The 12780-nt window shown below is 32.9% G+C and overlaps 1 protein-coding gene across 2 annotated transcripts in view; it reads left to right on the top strand.

Moving 5' to 3' along the window:
* TRPC1 (transient receptor potential cation channel subfamily C member 1) overlaps positions 1 to 8472 on the top strand; it is a 65404-nt gene extending 56932 nt beyond the window's left edge. For both annotated transcript variants that reach the window (XM_031957814.1, XM_031957815.1), the window contains 4 exons: positions 1612 to 1790; positions 5732 to 5933; positions 6272 to 6466; positions 6988 to 8472. In XM_031957814.1, coding sequence (XP_031813674.1) covers positions 1612 to 1790; positions 5732 to 5933; positions 6272 to 6466; positions 6988 to 7215 — 804 coding nt within the window. In that variant the 3' untranslated portion in view covers positions 7216 to 8472. The remainder of the gene's footprint in view (positions 1 to 1611; positions 1791 to 5731; positions 5934 to 6271; positions 6467 to 6987) is intronic.
* The last annotated feature ends 4308 nt before the right edge of the window (positions 8473 to 12780 follow it).

The following is a 12780-nucleotide window of genomic DNA, read 5'->3' as shown; positions in this document are numbered from 1 at the left end:
TTTGTACTGAATTTCACATATTAACATCTTCTTATCTCCTTAATCTATTTTAATTTTTCCCTGTCATACTAAATATGCTAATGAGTGGGGGAAATAATTTCCAACCTCCCCCAAAATCTTTTATAGTAATTACTTTGATAGAAAAGCTTATTTTTCATTCCAAGCTTATTTATAAATAAAAATTTTAATATCTCCCATGCATAAAATGGGGACTGCCTATTTGTGATATTAGCTATATGAGATTATTTTATAATCTTATTATAATCAAGTGAGCCTCATGTGTTATCTTGTATAGGAGGGTCTTTCTTGATCCCACTGATTACTAGTGGGAAGGAAGAAAGGAAGAAATAAACATTTATATAGCACCTACTATGTCTCAGGCACTGTGCTAAGTATATTACAAATATTGTCTCATTTGAGCTTCATCACAACCTAACTGTCAGGTAGGTTCTGTTATTTTTTCCATTTTACAGCTGAGGATAGTCAGGCAGGCAGAGGTTAGGTGACTTGCTCAGCGTCTTACAGGAAGTGTCTGAGGCTAGATTTGAGCTTGAGTCTTATTGACTCTAAGCTCTGCACTTTATCCACTGCTCCACTTGGTGCCTCACTGAGCTCTCATTCATCCCATTCATCTCATCATATCCCTGCTCCCTCATTATTTAGTCTTTACTTGTTTTTTTTTTCAGGCCTAGACAAATGTAAGTTCTTTGAGAAAGGAGCTATTTGATTTTTTGTTTTTTTATTCCCAATTCCTAGCACTGGCTAGGATCTGACACATATTGGATACTGAAAGCTTGTTGAATTGAAGAACCAGCAGAATATGTACAATATTAAAGTTTATATGTTAGTAATGGCCCTTTATTACCCTGAAAGAATTAATACATCTCAAATGAGAGGCATCCAATTTAATTTTATTAAAAAAGTTTTACTTAGACGATCACAATTAGATCAGATCTAGGGTCAGCTGTATAAATGTTACTATTCTGGCTGTTTCTTCTGTAGAGAAACTGGATCAAACCTACAAAAGTGAGTTTGTGGGAATGGGTTAGTCTTAAGAAGGGGTATTTCAATTTTTTCTTAGTTTTCTGATATCTAGGACAATTTTTGTACAAATTTTGAATGAATATGTAAATGAAATAGCATTTATTAAGCACTTGCTGATTGTCTATCTCTGTATTAAGTGCTAGGGAAACAAATCTAAAAGCTAGCCCCTATCTCAAAGAATTTACTAAAGGTTAGAAAATTGGTTGTGGTTATTTCCCCTTCATGTTTTATTCTTTATCTTGTAGGGCTCAGTTTGAACTAAGCAAAACTGGAATCCTATGGCAATATTATTCTTTATAGAACTGATTCTGTTTCTAGTAAAATAGGATAGGTAGTCACAAAAACCCAACATTTATTTGGCCCTTAGTCTATTTGATAAAACCAAAGTGGAATTTACTGGAATGGATTTTTGGTTGCTGGATGTCACACAACTCTTGTGGAAAGAGATAAGCAGTCTCTATATCATGCCATTTCTTCTCATCATTTGTGGACTATTATCTAATCATTTGATATTTTCTAATTTATTGTAGCTTTAGTTATAAAATTTCATTTTTATGTCTTCCATAGATTTCAATGGGGCAAATGTTGCAAGACTTTGGAAAATTTCTTGGGATGTTTCTCCTCGTCTTGTTTTCCTTCACAATTGGACTGACCCAACTATATGACAAAGGCTATACAGGTCCTCAAGAACAGAAGGACTGTGCTGGAATCTTCTGTGAACAGCAAAGCAATGACACATTCCATTCGTAAGTTGTTGGCTTATTTCTTTTAAAAATAATTTATTTAATACTTATTTTCCCCCTAATTACATGTAAAAGCAATTTTCAATATTTGTTTTTAAAAATTCTGAGTTCTAAATTCTTGCTCTTTCCCCTCTTCCTGCTTCCTAAGATGGCAAGCAATTGGATAGAGATTTCATGTGGGTAGTCTTGCAAAATATATTTTCATGTTAGTCATATTGTAAAGGAAGATACAGAGTAAAAAATACCTCAAAAAAGTATACTTTATTCTCCATTCAGACTCCATCAATTCTTTCTCTGGAGTTGAATAGCATTTTTCTTCATAAGTCTTTGGAATTGTCTTGGATCATTGTATTGCTGAGAATAGCTAAGTTGTTCATAGTTGATTATCACAATTTTGCTGTTACTATGTACACTGTGCTCCTGGTTCTGCTCAATTCACTTTGTTATCAGTTCATGTAAGTCTGTCTAAATTTTTATGAAATCATCCTGCTTATCATTTCACCTAACACCTCAATAATATTCTATCACAAATACTTACCTCAACTTAGTCAGCCATTCCTCAATTAATGGGCATCTCTTCAATTTCCAATTCTTTACCACCACAAAAAGAGCTGCTGTAAATGTTTTTGTACATGTAGATTTTTTTCCTGTCTGGTTTTTATCTTCTTGAAATAACTAATAGTGGTATTGCTGGGTCAAAGGGTATGCATGATTTTGAGTTTTTTTGGACATGATTCCAAATTGTTCTACAAAAGGGTTGAGTTAGTTTACAACTCCACCAACAATGTATTAGTGTCTCAATTTCCTCATATCCCCTCCAACATCTGTCCTATTCCTTTTCTGTCATTTTAGCCAGTCTGATGGGTGAGATACCTTGGTACCTTGGAGTTGTTTTAATTTACATTCTCTCATCAAATAGAGCAATTTGTCATATGATTATTTCTTGGTGTCTCATGGAATCATTAGCTTGTTCAATTCTAATTTTTGAAGAATGATTTTCTTAATTGAACCTTTGAACTTCCTTTGCCATTTGACCAGTTCTATTTTTAAGGCATTCTTTTTCATGGTTTCTTGTATCACTGTCATTTCCTTTCCCAATGTTTCTTTTACATATCTTATTTGGTTTTTTAAATCATTTTTGAGATCTTCTAGAAATTCTTTTGGGGCCTGAGATCTTTTCTTTGAGGTCCTTTGGATGTAGCTGTTTTGATTTTGCTATCTTCTTCTGAGTATGTATTTTGCTCTTCCCTATCATCACAATAACTTTCTATTTTTAAAATATTTTTGCTCATTTTTTTCCAACTTGTTTTTTGACTTTTAACTTTATATTAAAGTTGGGCTCTGCTCCCGATAGAGAAGGGACTAGCCCAAGCTTCAGGGGTTTTTTGCTGCTATTTTCAGAGCTAGTTCTGGGCATTTATATGCTTTAAGTTCTTGAAAGGTAGTATGATCTGAAAAGAAGTATGTTTACTATTCTCTTAGCCTGTGCCCTGGTCTGTGAGTGAACACAAAGACTCTTTTCTGCCCTGGAATTGTGACCAGGTGCCCATTTCCCTGGGGCAACAGGTGTTCTAGTGCTCTTTCTTGCCTAGGATTTAGACCCAGGAAAGTGACCTGGGGCCAGGTATCAGTAATGTAAGAGTCCTGCACTCAGTGCTAGCAAAAAGGCTGTAATATCCTTCTTACCAGTTGTCTGATCCCCTTCCAGTGGATGGGCTGAGAGCTCCAGAAGCTACTGCTGCAGCTTCAGTCACATTCTCCTCCCCCAAGGCCTCCTGTTGTTTTCTTGTGCTGTGGCCCGTACTTCATTCTCACCTGGGAAAATAGACCTTTTCAGCTGATCTTCTAGTGATTGTGTGCTAGAAAATTGTTTCACTGCATCCTTTTGTGGGTTCTGCTGCTCTAGAATGGGTTTTGAGGTGTTATTTAAAGTTCTTTGGAGGAGAATCTGGAAGAGCTCAGGTGAATGCTTGCCTTTTCTCCACTTTCTTGGCTCCATCCCCATTGACTTCTGGGGAAAAAAAAAACCTCAAAAGCAACCTGTAATGAAAACCATTTATCCCTTAAATAGTATTCTCCTGTTTTTGAACTGATGATATAAATCCTTTGATTTCCCCTCTCCTCAGAAAAACTGAGTTAATAGTGTAGATTGTTTTCTTCACTTATCTCCTATAGCAAAGTACCAAAAGGAACCAACATATGACTTATTTTTAGGAATTTTTTTAAAAAATGAGTTACCTTTTCAGAGCAGCTCAATGGCACAGTGGTTGGAGCACTAGCCCTGAAGTCAGGAGGACCTGAGTTCAAATGTGACCTTAGACACTTAAAACTTCCTAGTTGTATGACCCCGGGCAAGTCACTTAACCCCAATTGCCTCAGCTTAAAAAAAGTCACCTTTTCCATTAAATCTAAAAGCTTCAGAAAGAAAGAGAATTTATACATAGTCTTTGTCTGTCTGTCACAGAAATGTCCTGGGGAAACAAGACAGTCTTTAAGTGAGAGCTCAGTGAATACTCACTGTATAACTGATAACCTCAGAAAAAGTGTTGTTATTCAGTTGTTTTCAGTCACATCTGTCTCTTGTTGACACTATTTGGGATTTTCATAGCAATGATACTGGAGTGTTTGCCATTTTCTCCTCCAGCTCATTTTATAGATGAGGAAACTGAGGCAAACAGAACTAAGTGATTTGCCCAGGGTCACATGTCTAGTGAGTGTCTGAGACCAGATTTGTACTTATGAAGATGAGTCCTGACTCCAGGACCAGTGCTCTCTCTGCTGTAGCAGCTGGCTGTCTTAGAAAAATTAACAAGTTTTAAAATTAATTAATATTTCCTACATTCAAGACCCTTACTAAGGGTTGGAGGATTGGTTGTGGTTACTGTGGGTTGGAAGATATTTTTGTTATAGTGGGATATTTTTCCTTTATCTTTTACAAACCAGTTTATTCCTGCTCTCTAAGGACTCAGTTTGAACTAAGCAAAACTGGATTTTTTTTAAAAGAAAAATTAACTTATTTTAAACATAGATCACATGAGTTCAAATACTGCCGGGTTCAAGGCACTATATTTTTCATCTTTTTTGCTTAAGCTCCATAAAAATTATGGATGTATGTAATAATAAATTCAACGTTTTAAGTTCGCAAATGGATTAAAATCAGCTCTTGGTATTTTTTTTTAAGAAAAGAAGGAAAATTAATTTGCGACCATACCATTTCTATTAGTTAATATATTTGAAGTTTGTGGGAAGGAGTAAATGCTATTTACAGATGTCTTGGAAAATTCCTGGACTGAAGTGTTAGGCCAGAACCATTATAAAATCTTAATTGTAATTAAGCCTTAAAATTAATCTCTAAATGAGAAATGATTCCTTAGATTGGTAGAATCATGCAAAGTTTTATGAAGTTGTAAGACAATTTTATAGTAAATTTATAGCATTTTAAGGTAATTGTGATCTGCTTTTGTGAACATATTCTGTAACAAATCAGATTTCACATTATAAATATATTTTTGAAAATTGAATCTACAAATGAAATAATTTTAAATCATCCAAGGGATTTTGTTATTTTAAATTTATAAATAAATATAAATTAAATATGTTATTTAAATTTATTAAAATGTTAAATTAAATATTTAAATTTAAATTAAATAACAATTTAAATTGTTATTAAATAAATTTAAATTATAAATTTAAAATTATTATGGATTCTACAAGAAACTTTATTGGAATCATTTATCTTGTAATTCCAAATTTCCAAGTATTTTGTTGTTTTAAAGCAAAGCATACATCTCTAATTGTTTGAGTAAACCAGAATAAGATTTGTGTATACTTCATTTATTGAGTATTTATTCTTAGAATACTAACATTTTCTTTAAATGTTCTTGATAGAAGTGATTTACTTATTTTACTGTTTTGTTTAACAAGAAATTTTATTGTCTTTTCAGGTTTATTGGCACTTGCTTTGCTTTGTTTTGGTATATTTTTTCTTTAGCACATGTAGCAATCTTTGTCACAAGATTTAGCTACGGTGAAGAATTACAGTCTTTTGTTGGAGCTGTTATTGTTGGCACATACAATGTCGTGGTTGTTATCGTTCTTACCAAATTATTAGTTGCCATGCTTCATAAAAGCTTTCAGCTGATAGCAGTAAGTGTTCCATAACTCTAAAAAAGTATTTTTGTATTTCTCAGTTAATATTAAATGTAGAAAATATGTCAGGAAACAAAAAAGTTAAAAAATATGACAATGTCATTTTAACCTTGATTGTTGTGGTCATTAATTTTAGAATGCTATAGCATTTTATCATTTATAGATTTTTTTTACAATATAAATAATGTCTGCTATGAATTTCTATACCATAGTATATAGTAATGAGGTAAAATTATGTTCTTTAATGTGTTAGAAGAATTTTATTGTTTAAAGCTACATATAGAGTTTTTAACATATATTTTTCAACAGTATTTTTCATGTGCCTTATATTATAGAACCATGAAGACAAAGAATGGAAATTTGCCCGTGCTAAGTTGTGGCTTAGCTACTTTGATGACAAATGTACACTACCTCCGCCTTTCAATATTATTCCTTCTCCCAAGACCATTTGCTATCTACTAAGTAGTCTCAGTAAGTGGATTTGCTCTCATACATCAAAGGGCAAAGTCAAGCGGCAAAACAGTTTAAAGGTAAGAAATTGCGCAAATTTAGATTCAGCCTAAAAAGTCTCATTTAAATTTAGACTCTGCTAATAAAATGCCATGAAGGCAAAATAATTTACAATTTCAATATTTTAAAGCCTATTTTTAAATTTCAAATTGGGGGTAAATTTTTTATATTTTCTGAGTACATAATTTTTTTCCATTTAAAGCAAAAAGAAATTTTAAATAGTGCAAGCAAATTATATACTAAAGGAAAGGATTTATTTTCTTTGAATAAATAATTTAGGAAATGTTGCAGTGATTTCACATTAATTACCATAGTTTCATATTTCCACAAATTAGTTTGAAATAAACAAATTTGAAAGACTGTGAAATGACTACACGTAGTTACAGGAGCATAATGGATCAAGAATGGATAAAAGTATTTAAACTTATGGGACTATATGTTTGTATTTTTGAAGATTGTCAGCAAAATTTAGAAGTATATTTTGTTTGCATTAATATAAATAACTATCACTAGTAGAGATATATTATTTTTTATTTTAAAGGAATGGAGAAACCTGAAACAAAAAAGAGATGAAAACTACCAAAAAGTGATGTGTTGCTTAGTCCACCGTTATTTAACTTCCATGAGACAGAAGATGCAAAGCACAGATCAAGCAACTGTAGAAAATCTCAATGAATTACGCCAAGATCTATCAAAATTCCGAAATGAAATAAGGGACTTACTTGGCTTTCGGACTTCTAAATATGCTATGTTTTACCCAAGAAATTAACTTATTTCTATGCCATGAATATTTATATAATTTGCAACTAAATTTATTAAGGTATGGGTTGGAATGTAGAAATAATGTCAAAGCCATTCTTTACAGACTTACAGGTTAATTATGTATATTATATGAAATATGTATATAGTTTTAAAAATTTACTGAACATGGATTTTAGTAGGAGTAATTTAGCAGACAGAATTTTCTAACTTTTTGCTTTACTTTCTCATTCTTGTTTTTTGGGGGGAGGGGAGATAATTGTGACATATCCGTTGTTCACAAGCTATATCAAATACTTAAAAGTAAATGTGGATTGATCTTACTCTGTGAGATACATATGAAATGTGGAAGTATTGATTTTAAGAATGTAAAAAATTAGCATGATATAGCTGAGTTTAGTATTCATTTTTTAGGAATTCAGCTTATTTGGGCTATTGTAATCATTTTCTTTAATCTGGGGAAAGCTCCTAGAACTTTTAAAACTAAAACCAAAAATTAAGGGTTTCGAGTGGTTTTCTTTTTAGTTACAATATAATTTTTGTTTCTGTGAACAAAGAGAATCTGCTTTTCCAACAATATTTATTGCAGAGGCATATTTTATATTTGAACTATCTTTGATTTATTGTGTTAAATATCAAAATATTTTATGCAGTTTAACATAGCTTCAACAAGTATGACTTTGTGCGTATTTGAAAATTATTCTTCCTGTTTATAATGGAAAATGTTCTTTTCTTTTTTTGCTGAAGAGTATAATATATTTGGTTATTTTGTGTTTTGTAGAGAATATAATTAATTTTTTTTAATCTGTTGTACTCCTGCCATAGAATTGAAGGGTGGGATTTCCGTTAAGTGGAAGTTAAACATAATCTTCTCACTTGAATGTTAGTTAGTCTTATGGACATAGGGTGCAGGTAGCCTTAGGTCTATAAGCATTATTGATCCAGGGATCACAAAATAGAGGTTTTAGGTATAATATGTTTTTTCTTTTTTTCTTTTTTAATGGAATTACTAAACTGTAAGTGCTCCCTCTTTGGGGTGAATTCTTATAAAATATTTATTGTAAAATTATATATTTTGTCTACTATAAAATTATGCACATCCCATTTGGGATTTAATATCAGGATTTTCATTTATTGCAAAAATAATATATAGTAAAAAAAAAAGATACTTATTGAGCACCTAGTGTGTGCATGAATTACTTAAGGGAGTATATTTTGAATGATAGCATTGTAAGAAAAAAATAATAAAATTTGACTTTGGATTATACATTGGCATGATGTTTACCAGTTGTATTCAAATGTACTTGGAAAGCAGAAAAGAAATAAAACTAAGTGAAAATGATAATACTTTGAAGAAATTAAATAATGTAATGAAAAATATATGTAAGGTACTGTTTTATTATACTATATGATGTCAGTAAACAGGCCAGATTTGATTCAAATTTAAAATTGAGGTCAAGTAGCTAGAGGTTATTGGCTATTTGTCTGGAATCCATTCCTGAAGTTAGTATTCTGGTTTCACAAGTTGGTATTTTCTTGGGTTTCAGACTAAGAACCACTCCCCCTTCCCCAACACACATACCCAACGTGTGTTTGTCAACTTTACCTGGCTCTTTTCTATTGTTACAAACAGTTCTAGACCCATCATCTTGCATTCCTCAGCAATTTTTTAGTCTGATAATATGGTAGACCTATTCTTCTACAAATATGACTGTATATGTGGGTTAGTACTGAAAAAGAAATCCTGACATTTATGTAGTGCTTTACAATTGACAAAGTTCATTCTTGACACCATCTTTTGAAGAGAGAGGGGTATTATCACAATTTTACAGATTCAACATTTATTAATTATAGAAAGCACTGAGCTAAGTGCAGGGTATACAAAGAAAAAAGAGCATGAAACTGCTTTAGAAAGGCCAAGAGGTTTATCCAAAATCACTTAGCCAATTAGGGGTGGAGACATGCTTGAATTCAGGTTTTCTGTTTCGAGGTCCCGCATCTTTCTACAATGCTATGCTGCCTTCTCAAAACACTTTGGGTAATTTCAACATTAAGATGTTCTAGACTCTAAATTGTCACATATGTTTTACTTACTCTCTCAAAAAATAAGATAGGTCTCCTTATTCTCCCTTTTGATTCTTCTGTTATTTAGAATGAATCATCAATCATTTCTCACATGGTAGTTTGCTAGAGAGAAAGTTTCCAAAAATTGTGTAAGGCTTTATATTAGTGTCTGATAAAAGGAATTAATATCCTATCCTAAAGACAACTGTGAATCCATGGCTGATCATCTGATCATTCAGCATGAATTATATATTAAAATTTTAAGCCAAAAACATTTTTTAAAGATGCCTTAAATCTTACTGTTTAATTGATGTACTTATGTACTTATAGCTGAATCTCCATCAGCATCATTATTATCTTGAACAATGATACAAACTGAAATAAATGTTCATTCTATTTAATAAGCTCTTTTCTAGCCAGTTTGGGTAACGAAGTCAGTTATTCCTTTAAATTGACATTCCATCTCTCTCCCTTACCTGCCTGCTAATCTTCATACTTGGAATGCATACCAACCTCATCTTTACCTCTTAGAATTTTTATCTGCTGGAGTCCATTCAGGTACTATTTCCTCAACAAAGTTTTGTATTATTCTTTCAGTTGTTGGTGTTCTTTCTTCCCTCCAATTATCTTGTGTTGTCCTTCTCTTTGTACATATACCTTCAGAAGAACATAAGTTCCTTGGGGCAGAGATGGTCTGACTTCTTTCTTTGTAGTCCCCATTTCTAAGGCATTGCCTTGCACAGAACAGATACTTAAATACTTGTTAAATTGAATCAAATTTATAAACTCATTCTGTTTGAAATTATTGGTTTGATTATCTGAAGAAGCAAAATAGGTAAAAATAGGAGGCAAAAAGGTAAAAAAGAGGCAAAAATAGGAAAATAGGGAAAAATATAATTGTAATTTTTTTTTGCTTAATTAACTTTGTAATAACAAGCATACACAGATATCAGTAACAGCTTTATCAGGAACTACCATTGTAGTTTCTTCTAATCACCGTCATTCAAACATTTTTTCATTTAGTGATTATTGTGTACAGACCATATTAAATTGCTTAGAAATAGGTGATTTCAGTACAACTTTGTTAATAATTTGTAACAAATCCCATCATACATTTTTAAAAGGCCATTGATAAACTGGAAATCATTCAAAACAGGAAAACCAGGAAAATGATGAATTCAAAATTTAACTGTGTCCAAAATTTAACTGTGTCAGATAGTCAAAGGGTTTTTGAGAGAAGTGGGATTAGGCCTGATCAGCTTCATGTGAACCAAAACTTCTCTCAGTTATACTAGAAGACACTACTTTTGGAAACTATCAGTTGCCTCTTACTGGAGAAGCAATGGTCTTCAAAACCATTGCTGAGAAACCACTTTATGTGTGTTGTAGATGTTGGACTATAAGGACCCTTCCAGTTCTGAGATTCTGCTAATACATTATTTAGTCAATGGCCCAGCTGCATTTTCAACAAGATTGTGTTTTCTTGAAACCAGTTGTTATTGATTGTGCTATGCTGGATGTAATACTTTTAATTCTGCCCTCTTAGACACATTTCTAAAAAAGGGACAGGAAGAATTCTGACTGTTATTTCAATACACAGCATGGCTTGCTATTCAGTATAAATTACAATCTCATCATAGACTCGCCTTGAGATATTGACCACTTCACTGTAATATTTTATATAAATACACTGCTATGTTATAGAATTCTCCTGAGCGCTTGTCACATATCTATAACTGCCTATGGGATGTTCCAAACAGTTGTCCCATTGGCATCTCAAACTCAATACTTCTAAAATAAACCTTCCCCACCAATCTCTCCTTCTTTATAAGTTCCCCATTTCTGTCAAGAGCAGCAGCATCCTTCTAGTCTCCTAATTTTGTAATCTTGGCTTTATGTTAGACTTCTCACCCTACATATAAAATAAGTTGTCAGATCTTCCATTTCTATATTCCTTTCTCTCATATTTAATAAAGGACAACCACCCTGGTACGAGCTCTCATCACCTCTTGCCTGGACTATTGAAAAACCTCCTAATTGGTCCTCCTCCCTCATCTCTTCTCTATATAGTTGCCAAAATGATTTCTTCAAATGAACCTCTGATTGTATAGGCTCCAGTAGCTCCCTTTGGCCACAAAAGGCCTTGATCCTTCTAACTATTCCCCAAACTAATTATGCTCTTCCTGCATTCTGTGGTCCAGCCAATGTAATCTTGTTGTTTCTCACATATGGCACGCCATCACCCTGTTTTCATGTCTTTGTACCCATTATTCCCCAGGCCTGGAATATACTCCTTCATGCCCACCTCTTGTTTCCTTCAACATTCTGCTCAAGTACTGCTCATTTTTTCCTCTACTCCCATCCCTCCACTAGTACTTCATCCCTAACTTTTACCTTGTATTTATTTTGAATAAATTTTGTGTAGAATAGTTATATTCATATCATTTCCCCAATAGCTTGAATGATTCTTGAGGGGAGGGATGGCTTCCTTTTTATTTTTGTGTCTTCACTGCCTAGCCTGATATATAGTGGGCGCTTAAGTACTTATTGATTCATTAGCATTGAGCATTTATTGCATAATTATATTAGTTATAGCCACAGTATCTGAAATGTCCAAGAGAAGCTTAAACACGTTCCAGTTCTACCCCAAGTGGCATTTTTGATGGGTCAATACATTACAAAACAGGGACAGTATCAATTGTCAGCTTACAATTGTACTTGATCATTTTAAGCTTGACCCAGCTCTGTTTGTCTTTCACCATTTACCAGGAAATTCTCAGAAGCAAAAGTTTTCTGTAACCTATTATAAGACACTTACTAACCAGTCATTGGATCATAGGACCTTTAGGTTCTTTCCAGTTTTGCTTATAGAGCAAATATTAACACATTTGTATCAGTATCTCAGTCTTGTTTGAACTTTAAGGTTTGAGGGATTTTTTTTGGTCTCATTAGCTTTTTCCCACCATTCAAGCTTTGTCTTTCCATTCCAAATAAAGCACTATGTTTAAAGACAGGTTAAAGAAGGAGGGTCTACTTCACTTTTCTTGTTTTAAAAGAAACATGACTGATCAGAAGTAGTCTGTGAGACAGGAATTGTTATAGAGTTGGGACCTGAATGTTTAGAAAGAAAAATAAATCATTTTGGTCATGACAGTGCCATCATTAGTTTGGCAACTTTATGATCTTGCTAGCTTCTGTGGATGTTTACAGGATTCTGATGTGGAAGAGATACTCCAAATGAATGACACAAAGAGAATTTGAGGGCAAATTTTAAACTGTGGTAGTTACATGTTTTAAAAATAACTATCTTCACAGGATTCATTATTTCTGATGTAAATCAAATAACAGTAGTACAAGTAGCATAACAGCAGGCTTGTGTAGGAGGTAAATGTGGGTTTAAAAAAAGAACCGTCTCAGTTAATCACATATTTGACAGGTAGGCTTGTTTTCCCCACCCCTGCCATATGCATTCTTTAGAGTATATATTTTAGCTTTAGGAAAGTCACTTAGT

The sequence above is a fragment of the Sarcophilus harrisii genome, chromosome 3 (genome assembly GCF_902635505.1).
Source record: "Sarcophilus harrisii chromosome 3, mSarHar1.11, whole genome shotgun sequence".
NCBI classification, from domain to species: Eukaryota; Metazoa; Chordata; class Mammalia; order Dasyuromorphia; family Dasyuridae; genus Sarcophilus; species Sarcophilus harrisii.
Note: the sequence above shows the minus strand (reverse complement) of the source record. Positions and strands in the feature narration are given on the sequence as shown.